Source organism: Plecotus auritus, assembly GCF_963455305.1.
Source record: "Plecotus auritus genome assembly, chromosome: 1".
In the NCBI taxonomy this organism is placed as follows: domain Eukaryota; kingdom Metazoa; phylum Chordata; class Mammalia; order Chiroptera; family Vespertilionidae; genus Plecotus; species Plecotus auritus.
The window spans coordinates 240808030-240825734 of record NC_137770.1 but is presented as its reverse complement, the minus strand read 5'-3'; the positions used below and the strand labels follow the sequence as shown (position 1 = coordinate 240825734).

At 47.7% G+C, this 17705-nt stretch overlaps 1 protein-coding gene across 9 annotated transcripts in view; it reads left to right on the top strand.

Annotated features, from left to right (window-relative positions):
* Positions 1–1093: 1093 nt before the first annotated feature.
* CC2D2A (coiled-coil and C2 domain containing 2A) overlaps positions 1094–17705 on the top strand; it is an 82560-nt gene continuing 65948 nt past the window's right edge. For 7 of the 9 annotated variants that reach the window (XR_013961298.1, XR_013961299.1, XM_080681920.1 and 4 more), the window contains exons 1-6: positions 1094–1217; positions 7470–7528; positions 10539–10622; positions 12410–12539; positions 16097–16185; positions 16518–16619. Coding sequence is in view for 7 of the 9 variants with exons in the window: in XM_080681920.1 (XP_080538046.1) it covers positions 7490–7528; positions 10539–10622; positions 12410–12539; positions 16097–16185; positions 16518–16619 (444 nt within the window). In the remaining 2 variants the exon portion in view is untranslated. Of the gene's footprint in view, positions 1218–7469; positions 7529–10538; positions 10623–12409; positions 12540–15057; positions 15371–16096; positions 16186–16517; positions 16620–17705 lie in introns of those variants that run through there. The other 2 variants (XM_080681925.1, XM_080681923.1) reach the window with 1 other exon arrangement.

The window sequence follows — 17705 nt, the reverse complement described above, 5'->3', positions numbered from 1 at the left end:
GGTTAGGGCATCTGCATATCTTTTTTAGAGGGACACATTCAGCCCATCACACGACTAAGCCCAATCCTGAGCCCCTGGCGTTCTGCAGAGTGACCAACTCATTTCCTCATTCTTATGCCTACCTGTCTCACACACAGAGGCACATGTCTGTACACAGACACACACACAGAGATAAACACACATGCAGAAATATATACACAGATACACAGAAACACCCAGAGAGACATGCATAGACAGAGACACACAGACATAGCTACACATTCAGAGATACACACAAACACACAGAGGCATATGTATATACATGTACACATGTGATGATATATATAGATACACAGAGAGACACGCATAGATACAGACACACAGATACACATATAAACACAGAAAGACCCACAGACACAGAAACACACAAACACACAGATACATGGAAACACAGAGAGATACACGTAGACACAGACACATAAAGACACACACAGATACACGCACGCATGTGTGCACGCACACACACACACATATACTTGGCATGTGGCTTTCTCTGGTCTGTCCACTCCATACTCTTGCATCTGCTTTGCCTCTGCTCTCATTCTCTCTGCTTTTTTGAGCCATAACAGTTATATGTTCGTTCAGTGATTTCAGTGGGATTCGGAGAATACTGGGAGATTAATTTTGTACATTCACTCCCCCACATTTAACTGAAACCCCCCAGAGCAACATTCCCTGGGGCCGGAGCACCTCTAGGGACCTTTGCTACAAAGAAGACACCCTCACCCTGAAATGATGGCCTCTCAGGATCCTGACCAGCTGCTCTGAGCATTTCCTGTCTTTGACCAGAAACTGTGACCCCAGGACCTGAGGCCCTGCATGCAGCCTGACCTAATTTCTGCCAGCTCCTCCCCCAGCTCATTTCTCTTTGTCCTTGTCCCACGGGTTGTGCCTGCTGCTCAGCGTGTTTGTGTTCCACTATGAGGATTAACCTGTCGCTTTAAAAGAAAAAAAAAAAGAAAGCCACCGAGTGACCTTCCTTAGGAACGGGTTGCTAAGTGGGTGTTTTTGCTGGAGACTGGCTGCAGCTTCCCAGGGAGCCGCCCGCCCCGGCCCGTCCCTAGGTTCAGCCTCTTCCTTCGGACCCTTAGAAGATCCAGAGTAAGAAGGGCCTCCTCCACTTCCCTCCATCCCAGAGAGCAAGTGGAACCTGCCCAGTGCTTGCAAAGTGTCTTCAGGTAAATCAGTTCCTGGGGAGCGGGGCTGCAGCAGTGGGTCCTGCTCCCAGTCCCCTCCACCCACCCCCTGCCGCCCCCTGTGGAGTCCAGCCTCCCCCCCCCCCCCCCCCCCCGCCGGGACTGAGCAGATTTAAGGAAGAGCCAAGTTAGGGGTTGTCCACATTCTGCTTTCCGGAATGAGAGCAGTGCTCGGCTGCTTTGATTGAGCTGCTGCCTGGAGCCTGTTTGCAGAAACGCCAGGTCAGCTCACCAGCCCCATGCACTCCTCCCGTCAGGCAGCCACTCTGCCTCCTCCCCGGGACATCCAGGCCAGCCTGTTGCTTTCCAGTCCCCGGAGACATTTGCTGCACATTGCATTTCTGGGCCTTTTTGCTCAAATTGGTTCAAAGGGCTAAGTGGTAATTATTTCAAGCTTCCCTTTTCTTGGCATTAGACAGAGAAGGGCCCGCAGCAGACAGAGGGCTGAGGATTGCTGGTCCTCCCTACCCCTCCTCCTCCCTGCCCCCCCCCCCCAAAAAAAAAAAAAAAACACAAGGAAATCTGGGAGCTGCGATGTAGACGGATTGCTTCCATCCACTGCAAAGCGGTGCTGTGAGAAGCTAATAAAGTCTAATGGGAAGTACATGTATGATATTACATTTTCGGATAACTTCTGCAAATAAAGTGCACCAGAAGGAAGTGTCTCTGTGTGTCTCCTGGAGCTCATTTGCAGAATCATCCATTCCAACATTTATTGAGCATGAACTATGCGCCAGGCAAGGTGCTGAAGCTGAAAGCACACACAGAGTGATTCAGATCAGGTCAGGAGCACAGTTTAATGGTGCAATGAGCTAGGTGCCCGGAGAGATTTGTAAAAGGGACTCACGTGGTTAAAGCCCAGGTGGCCCCTCCAGGAGGGCCTGGGGGCACTCGGTTCATCAAGCCAGTGCACTGGGCATATATCACGTAGCGCAACTCAAATACTTATCTGCACTCTTTGAAGGTGATATATGTTATATCGAGCTGATTACATGATTCTCTGAAGCTATTTGTCACTAACCTTATACCCCGGGAAGCTATGGCTGGAATAACTCACAGAATTAGGTGATGAATTAAAGAAGGGTGCGTGTGGCACCTACCTGCCCAGGGCTCCAGGCCACAGCTCTGACAGGATGGGACAGAAAAGGTCAGCGCTGTCCTCAGGGAGAAAATGCTCTCGGGTGTGAAAGCGGGGAAGGCTTCAATCATGCCGCCCATGGAAACCGAAAGGAAGCTGCCTGTGTGGGCGAGGCCTCTGACTGCACATGCTTTACCATTTAGCCCTTATGAAATAATCTCCCACCGAGGTAGGAATTATGACCACATGTTCACAGACATAGAAATGCATCTCAGAGGGGCGAAGGCATTGCTCCAAGGCAGTGGTCGGCAAACTGCGGCTCACGAGCCGCCCTTTGCCACTCTGTTGACTAATGAGTTTGCCGGCCACCGTTCCAAGGGAACATAGCTGATGGATGGGCTGGACTGTGAGCCCAGGCCCATGTGGTTGTTTATAGAGCCCTCACTCCTCCCGTGAGCCCACGTGTTCCCTATTCTGGAGGAAAATGCACATATCGGATCAGATTTTAAGCAGCCGAGATTGAGATGCAGACAGTTCTGCCCTTTCCTTACACCTCCATCCCTTTCTCCTGCAGCCTGTTGAATATGTCACGGTCCTCCTATGACTGACCCCCTGAGGACCCTCAGAGATGGTCCATTTGTCTAGATGAAGTATCAATTCTTTCCTTCAAAAATGTGCTCAGTTTTCTGCACTGAGTTAAATAAATCTTTAACCTAACATAGCCAAAGCCCTTTCTCACTGGGGCAGTGCTCCCCAGTTTCCAGTTGTAAATACTTCCAGAAACTTGGACTGGCAGAACAGTTACTGATATTATTGAAAAACTAAGAATTGACCAACCAGTGTGGCTTAGAGTTGAGCATCCACTTAGGTTTGATTCCCAGTCAGGGCACGTGCCTGGATTTTGGGCTCGATCCCCAGTAGGGGGCATGCAGGAGGCAGGCAGACAATGATTCTCTCTCTCTCTCATTGATGTTTCTATCTCTCAATCCCTCTCCCTTCCTCTTTTTTTTAAATCAATAAAAACATATTTAAAAATAAATAAGTAAAAATAAAAAAGAATAAATGGTGAGGCAGACAGAGACCTAGAGTAGCTGGTGAGGGGTTGGGGGGGGCAGTGGGAGGGACCTCTGGAGTAGCCTTGAAGTCAAATTCTGAATGTGACACTTAATACCTATAATCTTGGACAAATCAAGTAACCTGTCAGAGGTTGACCTCAGAGGAAACCTGTTTCCTGACATGTAAACTGAGCCAGGTATTAGTAAGCCGGGAGTGTGGTAGTGAGGCCTAGCGATAACATGTATCCAGAGAGAGCACCAAATAAGTCTGCAGTAAATCATGGCTCCAGTTTCGCTATTGCCAATAGAAATGTATTAATAAGCACTTGGTGCATATGCTGACAAGCTGTATATTGAAGCTGGGCAGTATTGATTTATCGTCTCCTAGCAGGAAAAGAAAAAATAAATTTTGTTGTCATCTGATTTCCTTCGAAACTCATTCAAAGGTAATGATCAGGAAAGAATGAGAAGAAAAGATCAACGCAGCTACATTTTTCATTTTCTATTTCTTTTTCACAGATAACATTTTTTAATTTATTGAAAACCTTTACTTAGTTACCAAAATATTTCACAGTCCTTTTTTTTTTTCCTGGTTCATAATTGCCAGTGTTGTTTATTAGAGTGTGTTTGTGTGCTTCAGAATTTTATTTTTATCATCTGCCCCTTTGTGCTCTCTCGATTACCTCCCCACCCTTTTATTTTCTTAACTGCTGCATCATTCCCCTTACTCTATTTGTTGCAGCCTGTGAGGAGGTCTGGGTGTGAGACAATTGAATTTCAGGCGCTTTATTTCCCTTTAACATGCTCATTCCCCAGTAGGGTCAGTGAAACCTTAAACACCTAGATCAGTGGTTCTCAACCTTTCTAATGCCGCGACCCTTTAATACAGTTCCCCATGTTGTGGTGACCCCCAACCATGAAATTATTTTCGTTGCTACTTCATAACTGTAATTTTGCTATTGTTGTGAATCGTAATGTAAATATCTGTGTTTTCCAATGGTCTTAGGCTCTACAGCAGCGGTTCTCAACCTGTGGGTCGAGAACCGCTAGCAGGGTCGCCTAAGGCCATCAGAAAACACAGATATTTACATTACGATTCACAACAATAGCAAAATTACAGTTATGAAGTAGCAACGAAAATAATTTTATGGTTAGGGGTCACCACAACATGAGGAACTGTATTAAAGGGTCGTGGCATTAGAAAGGTTGAGAACCACTGACCTAGATGAACTGCTTAAATGACCAGGTCTCAGTTAGTATGTCAGGGAGGGCTTACAATTTGTCAGCCCTGATATTTCTCCCCATGTGCTCATCTAATCTTCACAGCAGCCCAAAGAGGACAGTGAAGTGATGATGGGCTCCAGAATGTGGCCATGGACACGCAGCCAGTAGTGATTTAGTCATTCATTTGAAAAATATTTATGAAGAGTCTAAATGTGTCCCATAGTCCTAGGCTCCTGGGGTAAACAAAGAATAAATGTTCTTGTGAAAATCAAGTTTCTTCCTCAGACAAGAGGTAAAGAAGGAAAATTCAGCCAGCTGATTTTGTTTTTAGTTTACTGCTGTCCTGGTCAGAAGAAATTATTGGTCTGTTGTTTAAATTACTAAATACAGCAAGATACTTGTAAATTATCTTATAATAAACAACTTACAATAAAAAAAAAAAGAACAAATGTTCCTGTCCTCTTGTGGCTTATATTCTAATGAGGAATGGGCAGACCATCACAAGTAAATATGAATGAATGTGTATGTCGACTGGTGATAAGTACCATGGGAAAATAAATCATTGTAAGGTCGTTAGCAAGTTCCAGAAGGTGAGGATAGAAGGTTATCGCTGAACTGTGAGTGTTCAGGGGAGATCTTTCTGATAAAATGAAATTTGAACAGAGCCCTGAAGGAACTGAAAGAGAGAGAGCCACACAGGTGTCTGGGGAAAGAGCATTCTCTGCAGCGAGAATAGCATGGGCCAAGGCCCTGAGGCCAGAGGATCCAAGCACAGAAGAGATAGGGCCTTGTTGTAGGCCCATGGTTGGCAAACTGCGGCTCGCGAGCCACATGCGGCTCTTTGGCCTCTTCAGTGTGGCTCTTCCACAAAATACCACGGCCTGGGAGAGTCTATTTTGAAGAAGTGGCGTTAGAAGAAGTTTAAGTTTAAAAAATTTGGCTCTCAAAAGAAATTTCGATCATTGTACTGTTGATATTTGGCTCTGTTGACTAATGAGTTTGCCGACCACGGTTGTAGGCCATTGAAAGAATTTGGGGTTTTACCCTGTTGAGAAAATTTTGTGTGGAGGAATGACATGCTCTCAGCTAAATTTTACACAATTCGGTCCGGTTTCAATGTAGAGACTAGAGTCCAGGGGTGGGCAAACTTTTTGACTCGAGGGCCACGATGGGTTCTTAAACTGGACCGGAGGGCCGGAACAAAAGCATGGATGGAGTGTTTGTGTGAACTAATATAAATTCAAAGTAAAGGAGCGGAGGGGAGAGCAAGAGAACCTCCACTCTTTCGGCTCCGCGGGCCGGATAGAACAGCGGAACGGATCTGGCCCGCGAGCCGTAGTTTGCCCACGGCTGGTCTAGACTGTAGGTAAGTACTAGTCTGGTGGGAATCAGAGAAGTTAGGAGGTTCTTGCACGAGGCCGCATGAGACACAACAGTGCTCAACCAGAGTGACGTAGTGGAGGTGCACAGAGGTGGCTGAATTCTCAGTATAGCATGAAGGCAAAGCCAGCAGGATGACTGATGGGTTGGATGTGGGGTGTCATGTGAGAGTCAGAGCAGAATCCAGAATGACTCCAAGGTTTCAAGCTGAGCAAATCGAGTTCTGTTTGTTAACAAGGAAGGTTGCGGGACAGGCAGGTTGGAGGTCAGGACTGGGAGCTTCATCTGGAGCATGTTAAATGAATATCCATCTAGCACTTGGCCATCTGAGTCTAGAGTTCTGGGGGACACGTGAGGGCCCAGGATATAAACTTGGAGAATCTGAGTAGACAGATGGTATTTAAAGGGAAACCACAGGGTGAGACCGCCAGGGTACTGGGCAGAGGCAGGGCTGAGCCCAGGCACCCACATGGGGTGGTCGGACGATGAGGAGACACCAGCCCAGGAGTTTGAGAAGCAGTAGCCAGTCGCAGGTGGGGCGGGGGGGGGGGGGGGCAGGGCGGGGGGGCAGGAGGTACCGAGAAGAAACATGTCCCAGAAGCCACATGAAGAAAATATTTCGAGAGAAAGAAAGCAATGGGTCACTGTCATTACTTCATGGCTCTATCGGGTCATATAAGATGAGGACTGAGGACAGATGGTGAGATGTGGCAGCACAAGGTCCTTGGAAACCCTGCAGGAGCAGTTTCAGGAAGGCTGAGCTCAAAGAACTGGTTGGAAAGAGAGGGTTTGAGGAGTGTTCCTGTAGAGGGTGGAAACGTTGAGTGGTGACTAGAAAGAAACATGAGGTCCAGAGAGCTTCTTTTTAAGGAAGGGGAGCAGTTTCAGCACTTTGTACACTAATAGCAATGAGCCGATAGAGCAGGAAGAAGTGACTGTCCAGGTGAAAGGGAGAAATTGTCCTGATCACGGTCCTGGAGGTGGGGGCGGTGGGGGGGCAGTGCAGGGCAGAGGACCTGGCCCCGATGCCAGCAGGGACAGGCCACAGTAGCAAGTGGAAGCAGAGGAGGTGACAGGATTCAGAGGGGAGGGGAAGAGAGGTGGAAACCCTCTCTCACTGAAATGAGGACCAAGGTCAAGGGTAGAGGCTAAGTGGGAAGGGGGAGGTTTGAAGGGAGAGAAGAAGCTGTGCGGTAGCCTCCCAGAGCTGGATTCCAACCCGGGTCTTCTGACTCCCAGAGCAGAACTCCCACCTGCTGCCCAGTAAAGCTGGGCTCATGGCCAGGCTGATGGGGACAAAGGGTCTGGCATCCCTCCTGTTCCCCAAGGGCTCATTCCCACCAGTCCTGGGTCTGCAGGAACCGATTCCTTGTGAACAGGACATCTACTCGGTTCAAGCACGTCTCTAACCATGGAGGTCAGTTTCCTTCTTACCAATAGCAAGAAAGCTGTGGCACTGATGTCCAGAGGCCTGACTCTTTGTTCTTTGCCTGGCAGGCAGGAGCCATCACAGCAGAATGGATCCCAAGGAAGAAAAAGTGAAAATAATTACAGAGGTGAGCGGTGGCTGAGATACCCCCGAGTCGGTGCTTGTGTGGGCAGTGCACTCAAATCACACATGTTTGGGAGCGAGGGAGCTAAGCCCGCAACAAGCATGAATTGCTGGGCCACTGCACACAGTGGGGGCTATGTCAGGTGCATGATGGGGAGGGGGATAGTGAAGGAAATGCAGCTCTGAGGGCAGCTGGGGTGCCTCTACTTGTCATCTTGCCCTGAATTCTGACACAGCAGTTCTAAGGTACCTGCAGCTGCATCCAGCTCAGCTGAAGCACATAGAATGCTAACGACATTCAGAATGAAGATGGCAATCATAGATTACAGCCACGAATCAAATCCTCCATCTCGTGGAGTTCCGCAATTTCTAGCTCATTGTGTACAAAATATCATTAACACTGGCTAGCACACAAAAGGAAAGCTGTCTCCAACTGGGAGACTGGAGCCCTCCAACCAGAGGAGACATTATTCCTCCCAAACCTTGCTTCTCTCTCTTGGCTCCAGGACTCACTCACTGGAGACCACAGAGGCAGAAATGGAGACAGTATGCTGTTCCCGAGAGCAATTCAAAAAGCCTGAAGGAACAGCAGAGAAAACCACATCAAGCCGAAACCGGTTTGGCTCAGTGGATAGAGCCTCGGCCTGTGGACTGAAGGGTCCCGGGTTCGATTCCGGTCAAGGGCATGTACCTTGGTTGCGGGCACATCCCCAGTGGGAGGTGTGCAGGAGGCAGCTGATCGATGTTTCTCTCTCATCGATGTTTCTAGCTCTCTATCCCTCTCCCTTCCTCTCTGTAAAATATCAATAAAATATATTTTTAAAAAAAATTAAAAAAAAAAAAAAACCACATCAAAACACCAGATAAAACCACATCATGCTACATTTGCTTATTCCCTCATGCAGCAGATATTTACTGTTCCTCTGGTCCCTGGGGATGCAGCGGTGAATAAAACCCTGTGCCCTCATGGAGTTTACATTCTGTCTAACTTAAAGTCCTACTGGGCCGCTCTTCATTGATGAAGGATCAAATCATGATTGAGAAGCCAGAAAGAACCTAGACTTCTCCAAAGTCCATTGTAAGCCAATAAGAACTTAGACTTGTCTTGCCCTGGCCCGCGCTGCTCAAAGGTAAGAGCATCAGCCTGCACACTGAAGGGTTGCAGGTTCACTCCCCATGTGTAGGTGCTGGAGGCAACCTATCAATGTGTCTTTTTCACATCCATGTTTCTCTCCTCTCTCTCTCTCTCCTCTCTCTCTCTCTCTCTCTCTCTCTCTCTCTCTCTCTCTCTCTCCCCCTCGCTTCCACTCTCTAAAAAAGCAATGGGAAAATATAGCCTCAGGTGACAATTAAGAAAAAAACTTAGACTTGTCTTAAGAACCATGCTTGCACACCTCAATGATATCAGCATTGTGTATCTAATCCAAGTTGGTGAGGTTTTTTAGCTAAGAGCACTACCTACCTGGTGGCCACCTGAAGGACAAGGTCCAAGTGAGGCTTGCACCCAACGGATGAGTCAGAGAAGAGAGATCCGTTGTGTGGACCAAGGGAAAGCCTGCACCACACCCATTCCCTGGTTGGGACCTCTGACCTCTTCTATAACTCAAGTTCCTGTCTTCTCTACCCCAAACAGCCAAGGACACTGAAGTGTAACTGAAACCCAGCCCAGCAACCTCATGGCGTTCCTTTGAACTCTAATGCCAGGGGTCTTTCCCAGCATCTAAAAGGGTTCAGGAACCTGGAAAAGGTGCTACGGCGTAAATTAATAAAGAGACTAGAAATATAAATTTTTAATCCATGGGGGAGCCAGAGGAGGGCTTGGCTTCAGTAACCAAGTTCTCTGAGTCTTTGGACCCCTTGCTCTTTATTAACACAAATTGCCCTAAAGCAAAGTAGATATACATATCAAAGGTAAGTTTTAGTATACAGTAGGCATTGTCAGATTGGGAAAACTGCCTTCAGCTGTTCAGGTGTTTGGCCAGCAGGAGGCAATAACATGTAGATTAAAATGCCCTCAGCTATCTGGTAACAGGCAATAATATATGCAGATCTTCAGGTTTGGGGAAATGCCTTCGGCCATTCCAGTAGGCAATAATATATATTCAGCTCTGCTGAATATAGAAGCCTCAAGGTTCCATCAACCTTTTGATGAAACTTCTCGCATTTATGACCTGCTGGGATTAGCCTCCAGCAGAACTCTTCTATCATTAAAATCCATGCTTTGAGTTCTGGGTTTGTTTCTGTTTAAACATTTTTAAATTCCCAATTTTAGAGAAAAATTCTAATAAATTTGGTGTATCAGGGAGAAGTTCTGACTTTATCTTGCAATTACTTTTATACCCAGAGGTGCTTGCTCCCCAGTTTGAAAAAATTTTAGGACTAGAAAAGTTGAAAGCTTGATGTTTGAGAGCATTGAGCTCTCACAATTTATGACTAAACCTTTAGAAAATGTAATATGGAAGAAGAACAAAGGTTGCAATGTTAACGGATATCTCACTTTTCAAAAAGATCTGCTAAATTTTTCTTTAAGTCAAAACTTTCATGATGATTTGACATGTACCTTTGTTATTCTCTGCCTGATGGTAAGACTGGGAGCAAAGAAGCTCAACCCTCGAAACCCTCAGTATGGCTCTGAGGTCATCCTGTGCTGGGGTCCTGCCTCTGAGCCAGACCACCTGTCCTGGCAGATTCGCTCCTTAGCTGCTTTCTTTAGATTGCAACTTTTGAGGGCAGGGAGTATCCTTGTGCCACCAGGGCTGGGAACACAGCAAGTGATCAATTAATGTCCTAGGCATGAAGGAGCACTCAGGACAATAGAAGCGCCATCATCTCATTTACCATGTTTCCCTATGGATACAACTTTGGAAGGACATACCTAGTTTGAGAAGAGTGGATGAGGATGGCTGCTTTGAGTCCGTCCATTCACACTCAAACTCAGTGCATGGTGATTGTAACACCCAAAAATCACACCCTGTTTCTTTTAATGACAACTCTTCCATTGCATTTTAACAAAGGAGTTCATTGAAAATGATGAGGATGCAGATGTGGGAAGAAAGAAGAAGGCTTCAAAGACTCAAAGACAAAAAGGAAAGAAACAGGTAGGGAGTGACAAGAAACATGGGTCTGTCTACAGCCACCGGCACCCACAGGGAACACACATCCTCCGGGAGAGGCAGGGATGGGGTGTGTGGTCCTGGTGTAGCACCTTGTGTGGGACAGATGCCCTTCACAATGAGACCCTGATTGGATGGGAACATTTTTTCTGTAAGGTTTCTCCTGTCCCCTGGGAGAGGAGTGTAGAAATGATGGGAAGAACCCGTATAGTGTTGTCATCAAAGGTCATAAGCTAAGACGGGCGATAGATGGCAGTGCAGGATTACAAATCTTAGGGAACCCCCCTTCTTTCTCCAATTCCCAGCCCCAATTCTGCTTCAGCCTAAGCAGCAGGCAGATTCCTGTCTCCCGGGCCGCTGGCAGTCCCTCCCGCCCTCCTCTCCCTGGAGTGGCTCTGCTTAGCTGGGAGCTTTCCTGCAAGGTCAGCTGCTCAAGGTAAATAGATTCCCTGGGTAAGAGTCCTTGCCCTCTGGAGGGAGGATTTGTTTGGAAGACTCAGATGCCAGCTGGGAGGGAGGAGCAGGAGCGCCATTTTGAGCCAGCAGCCACGTGAAGTGGCCCTGCAGGAGGGTGGCAGGGTAGGTGGGGAGATGGGAGGATCCTGGAGAGCCCAAGGCTGGAAGAAACCCTCCTCTCAGCTCCCCCCCTCCCCAGCACACTCCAGTTGGGATGAGCTGGGCCCAGGAGCTTCCGGCTTCTGCAGCTGAGATGGAGCCTCCCAAGGGGAGGGCCCAGGGGATGGGAGGTGCTTCCCAGCCACGTGGCTGGTCCCTCTGGCCACTTGGAAGCGTTAACCCCTTCCTGCAGGGTGAGTGATGGCTCCGCAGCCAGGGGCAGGGGAGCCCATGGAAGCAGCAAAGGCCCAGGGCAGATAGAAAAAGTGCGGGTCTTTAGATCAAGGGCCACCTGAAGTGGTGAGCAAGGCTGGGGGTGGGGGGTGAGATGGAGAAGAGAATCCAGTGTCAGGCATCACACTTCCCAGGCATCATCTCATTAATGTAACAGGCGCCAGGGCCCTGATCACCTGATCACATATGGCACAGCATGAAATCTAGCTTAATGTTTCCAACTCCAGTGACACTTCCGGATCACTGGGGATTTATTTTTCAGTTGATGCCTCAGATATCCCCAGGCCATGCATTTAAGTCAGAATCTGTGCTTGGCACAGTGAATTGATACAGAGCAGCATCCCAGTGAATTTCAATTTCCTTTCCTTCACAGATGAGGAGGGAAGGACGTTAGGAAGTCCCATAGCCCTCCCACGTCTCACAGTAAATCTGAGCTCCAAGGCCAGCCTTTGTCTGACCTTATAGGCTGCCACTCGACCATGGCTGCCCCTGCCACTCTGCTCACCTCCCTCCTCTGAAAGTTTGGGGAAGAAACCCGAGGCTGTTCTTTGCCCTGGATTATCCAGGGACACGAACAGCTGTTTCCAAGAGTTGGAGTTGGGCTCAAATAGTTTGGTTGCGACTTTCCTTCTTCCCTTTCTCTACACATCTCTGCAGAGCTCTGTACATTATACCTAGAAGAAGTGAAAATATTCACCTTGTTTGGGGGTGACTTAGTAATTTCCTGAGACACCTCAGAGAAACTCGGGGTTGGCACCGCTTCCCTGGGGGGTGACCACAGTGGCATGCATCGATAGTAGGGTCTCAGGTTATCTAGATCTGATTAGGGTCTAGTCTCTGCTTAAGTGATGCTCCTCATCCTGAGATAGGATCTGAGTCCATGGAAGCCCTGAGAATCACAACCTCCCACCCTCTGCCCGCAGCTGCGCACTGCTGGCCCCGAGGAAATGGTGTCTGGAAAGCTCCATGGTGGCAGCCAGCAGGGGCCTGCGCAGGAGGATCCCGACCCTGACGCCCACCTTCTGAGCATGCCCACCCAACGAGGCCCACGGAGTAAGTGTCTCTGGGTTCTGTTCTCTAAAGATTAGTGATGCTCAGCATTCTGTCATACGCTTGTCGGACCATTCATATGTGATGTTTGGAGAAATGTGTATTCTTTGTCCAGTTTCTAATCCAGTTATTTGTTTTGTTGCTATTGTTGTTGAGTTGTAGAAGTTCTTTATATATTCTGGATCACGACCCCTCGGCAGATGTATGATTTGCATTATTTTCTCCTATTTCGTGGTTTGCCTTTTCCCGCTGCTGACGGTGTCCATGGATGCACAGAGGTTTTTACGTTGGCTGTGGTCCCTTTTGTCGCTTTTTGCTTTTGGTGTCGTGTTCAAGAAATCACTGCCAAACTCAGTGTCATGAAGATTTCCTCGAAGCTTTCTTCTAGGAGTTTTCTAGTTTTAGGTCTTACAATTAGGTCTGTAATCCATTTTGGGCTAATTTGTCTATGTGGTGTGAGGTAAGGGACCAACTTTATTCTATTGCATGTGGATGGCCAGTTTCCCAGCACCGTGTTGAAGAGACTGTCCTTTTCCCATTGGGTGGTCTTGGCATCCTTATTGAAGATCGTTTGAGCAGACACGCGAGGGTTTATTTCAGGACTCTTGGCCATGAGGCCTTGAGCAACAACCAAATCCACCTGCACCACAAGAGCCTCCTTTATAAAATGGGAGTAACAAACACCTGGCTGTGTGCAGCTGTTGGGACAATGAAATCAGGTGAGATGCCGAAAGTATCCCTCACAGGGGTCCTCAAACTTTTTAAACAGGGGGCCAGTTCACTGTCCCTCAGACCGTTGGAGGGCCGGACTATAGTTTTAAAAAAAAACTATGAACAAATTCCTATGCGCACTGCGGGCCCGGGACGAGTCGGCTGCTAAGCAGGACAGGCAGCGGCACCCGGCGGGCCGATAAATGTCCTCAGCGGGCCGCATGTGGCCCGCGGGCCGTAGTTTGAGGACGCCTGCCTCAGAAAGTCTGGTGCGTACCTGGTCGCCTCCTCCAGGTGAAAGAGAAACTTGATGCTAAATAACTAACAAAAATAATTACCTTTTCTGCAGTTAGGACACGGCAGGCACCATGCTAAGGTTTCTACGTGCATCACATTACTCACTTTCCAGAACAGTTCTATCATCCGGCATTGCTCTAGATTAGGAAACAATGGTGCAGAGAGAACCAACAGCTAGGAGTGGGGCCTGAGCACAGACTCTGGTCTGCAGGCTCCAGTGCTACAACCAGCCCTGTCCACAGTGGCTCCCACGGTCCCAGGGACTCTTCAGACAAGGCACAGAGCCAGCTCAGCGTCTTCACAAGGTTGTCAGCCTGCTGTGGCACTCTCTTTTACCTAAAGCGTGTCACTCAGGTAAATCACACACCTTACTCTCCCAACCTAGACTAACCCCTTCTCTATTTGGGATTTTTGTGTGTCATCCTAGCTCCTTACCTTTCAAAAATTAGGATACAGCACAGCTGGTATGGCTCAGTGGCTGAGCATCCGCTCATGAACCAAGAGGTCACTGGTTCAATTCCAGGTCAGGGTACATGCCCGGGTTGTGGGCTCGATCCCCAGTAGGGCATGGGCAGGAAGGAGCTGACTGATGTTTCTTTCTCATCAACATTTCTATCTCTCTATCCCAATCCCTTCCTATCTTTCTAAAAATCAATAAAAATATGTAATTTTTTTTAAAAATCAGGATACATATCACCCCCTTTGGGAAGGTTCTCCCCCTTCCCCTGTGTGGCCCCTGTGCCCATGTGAGTGTGTGAGGCCTCTTTTTATTGGTATGCAGCTCCTCTGTTCACTGAACTAGAGAGCTCTGAGGGCAGAGGCTTGTGGGTAGCACATGCTAATATACAGCTGGCACTCAGCAATGCTCACTGACTGAGTGAACAGCTGTCTCAGGCTGGCCTTTCTGCCTTGGACTGGAGGCTGTGCTCTGGCTGCGGTTTGCTCACTCGCCACACCCACCTCCACGCCCACCGCGCCCTTCCCCCCAAGTCTGCCTACCTGGGTGCAGAACTCTGACTTGCCAAGCCTCTCGGGGATCTGCCGTACCAGCTCCTCACCTTGAACCTGCCACTGTCTCTACTCTGTGGCAGTCCTATATGGCTCCAAAAGTTGTCAAGGTCAGATGAGGTTCAGACACTCGGATACCAGCACCCTGATTCCATGGCCGCCCCCACTGCACCAGGCACATGTCCGGAGGTGCTACATCCCTGATTTACGGCAGCACAAATCTACGCAGTGGATGTTTTGGCTTCTAATTTGCTGTTCAAACATGTACACAGTCAGGACGTCCTGAACCAGGAAAGCGCTCCACTGAGCAGGCACTTGTTCCAGATCAAATAAACACAGAACAAAAGTACATTCATTCCCCCAGGATTCCAACTCGCATCCCGCTTCAGGGAGGGACTATCACATGTTCCCATGAACATAAATTTCTTCATTACTGGCATCTGTTTTCCATTCCTTCGTGTTACTTTCTCTGATTAAAGCATCACTTCAGAGCCAACTTCTCGGTACTGATTGAAAAGGAAGTTTGGAATCTGATGAAATTTGATGCAAATGAAAGGAAACATCATTTAAGTCAGGCACACTTTCTTAAAGCTGTCAAGGCCTAGAGAGACGGACCCAGGAAACAGATGTTAAAGGGACATTATGAGACAGAAGGGAGAACTACCCGAAGGGGCTGGGTGTTGGGAGTTACGTCTGAGCCCAGCAGCTGGAAATGGGAAAGAACATTCTAGTCAGAGGATGCATATTGGGGATGCAGGCATGCCAAACAGTTCACCTATGCTGGAGACACTACCTCACATGGTGATAAAGAGATAAGTGTAAGTAAATACTACATTGTATTCTAAAATATTTTTATTTTCTGAATATTATGATGGAATGACTTCAATATCTCATCCATAAGTTTTTGCATAACCCCAAATCAAATCTTTAATAATTTTAAAAATTGATCAGCCAGTGTGGCTCAGTGGTTGAGCACTGACCTATGCACTGGGAGGTCCCCAGTGTTGATTCCTGGTCGGGGCACATGCCTAGGTCACAGGCTTGATCCCCAGCAGGGTGTGTGCAGGAGGCAGTTGATCTATGTTTTCTTTTTATTTTCTTTTTTTTATATTTTTGTTGATTTCAGAAAGGAAACAAAGGGAGAGAGAGATAGAGACGTCAATGATGAGAGAGAATCATTAATCAGCTGCCTCCTGCTCGCCCCGCACTGGGGATCAAGCCCGCAACCTGGGCATGTGCCCTTGCCTGGAATCAAACCCAGGATTCTTCAGTCCTCAGTCTGACACTCTATCCACTGAGCCACACTAACCAGGGTTTTCATTTTATTCTTAGTTACCCAATGTGAAGCTCCTGGCAGGACCAAGGCTTGAGCTGTTGATCTCAAAGAAGCCCAGACAAATGGAGGGCATAGCAGCCTTTCCTGTTTGTTTATGCAAAGTTCTAAATCTGCAAAATAAAACTGCATTCTCTTGTTATTTTAATCTAATCTTTCCTTTGGGGTGCGGGGAGTATTGTTTTAAAGTAAATTTCTTATGTTTTTTTAGGCTTACCTCCACTCCCTTCAGCTTCTAGAACGGGCTTTGCAGAATTTTCCATGAGGGAGCGCATGAGGGAGAAATTAAAAGCTGCGAGGGTAAGAGGACCACGTGAATGCTTTGTTCAGTCCTCACAGCAGCTCTCTGGGTCTTGTCTCTAACTTGCTTTGTTTGTTCAAAACTGTGTGGGTCTGAATAGTGGTAAATGTTTTTCACATGTTGAATGTTAATGTAGTATGTAACATTGGCGCAGACAGACATTAGCCTTGAGAAGCATTCATTGTTGTTTTTCTAACGGACCTTGCTTGCTCTCATCACTTACGGAGGTGAAGCGTGTATCTTTCACTGATTGTACTCACCGAGCGGGTGACTGTGGTTTTCATAGCGTTACTGACCCCATGTAGCAGTAATTTGCTGTTTGACTTTTTAGTCCAAAGCAGAAAGTGCATTGCTCCAGGAAATCCCCACCCCGCGGCCCAGGCGCTTACGAAGCCCCAGTGAGAAAGAACTGGAGACTGAATTTGGTGCGGAGGTGAGAAACGGACCATCTCTGCTTTATGGTCGAAGACAGTGAAACAGAACGTAAAGGTTCCAGCAGAAGTTCTAGAACAGAGCTCTGCACAGAGGAGGTGTTAAATGCTTACTAATAATTATAATAGCTTCTACTTATAGAGTGCTACTCTGTGCCAGGCATGGTGCCAAGTCTTGTCCCCATGTTATCCCGTATCATTACCCAACTCCCCTAGGGGGTGGGTGCTATTTTTTTCACCCACATTTGACAGATGAAGAAACTGAGGTTCAGAACGACTGCAAAGCCCTCCCCAGGTCACGGAGCATGTAGGTGGAAGAACCAGGATCTGATCCCAGCCCTATCTCATCCCCACTCTGTCTCGTGGGTCAGAGTTGCTGGATCCATGGATCTTGCTGGGAAACAGAGAGAGATAAGAGCAGATTCAGATGGTGGGGGCCTTGAACATCACACTGAGGAGCCTCAGTGGTTCTCTACCAGCCGTGGAAATCTGTTGATGATAGGATGGGGCATGGAGTGGATGCACTGGGGTGATTTTGTTCCAATCTGAGGGGTTGGTGGGGCATCTCCATGGGTGCTCTTCTAGAGAGGTCTGTAGGGGAGGGACCAAGCCTGGAGAAACACATTTAGGAAGCATTTCTACTGAGTTTTGAAGGTTTGAGGTGCCTTTGCTTGCTGGAGAAAAGAAGACTGGATGAGGAGGGTCTTGCCACTTGGAGAAAAACTTACAGTAAAGGCCTACGAGGCAGATAGGAAGCCAGTAAAAGCTAGAAAGACTTGGCAAGGATGTGGACAAAGGACAAGCTGTAGGAGGGTAGAAGAAGGAAAGGGAAAAAACAATAGAGCAAATGATTCAACGAAGTGTGTTTGCAAGTCTGATCTAACTGTTTGTTGTTGGTGATGATGATGTTTTGGTTGTTCTTCACCATGGAGACAAAGAAGCACAGGCTTTGGGAATATTTCCGTAGCATACCCGCTGATTTCTTAGATGTTCCTTTTCCTTTTTCTGGGATGAGAGGTTATAAACATTTAATCTTCATCCATCCCAAGCAAACCAAAGATTCTGTGATCATCAGGAAAGTTTCAACC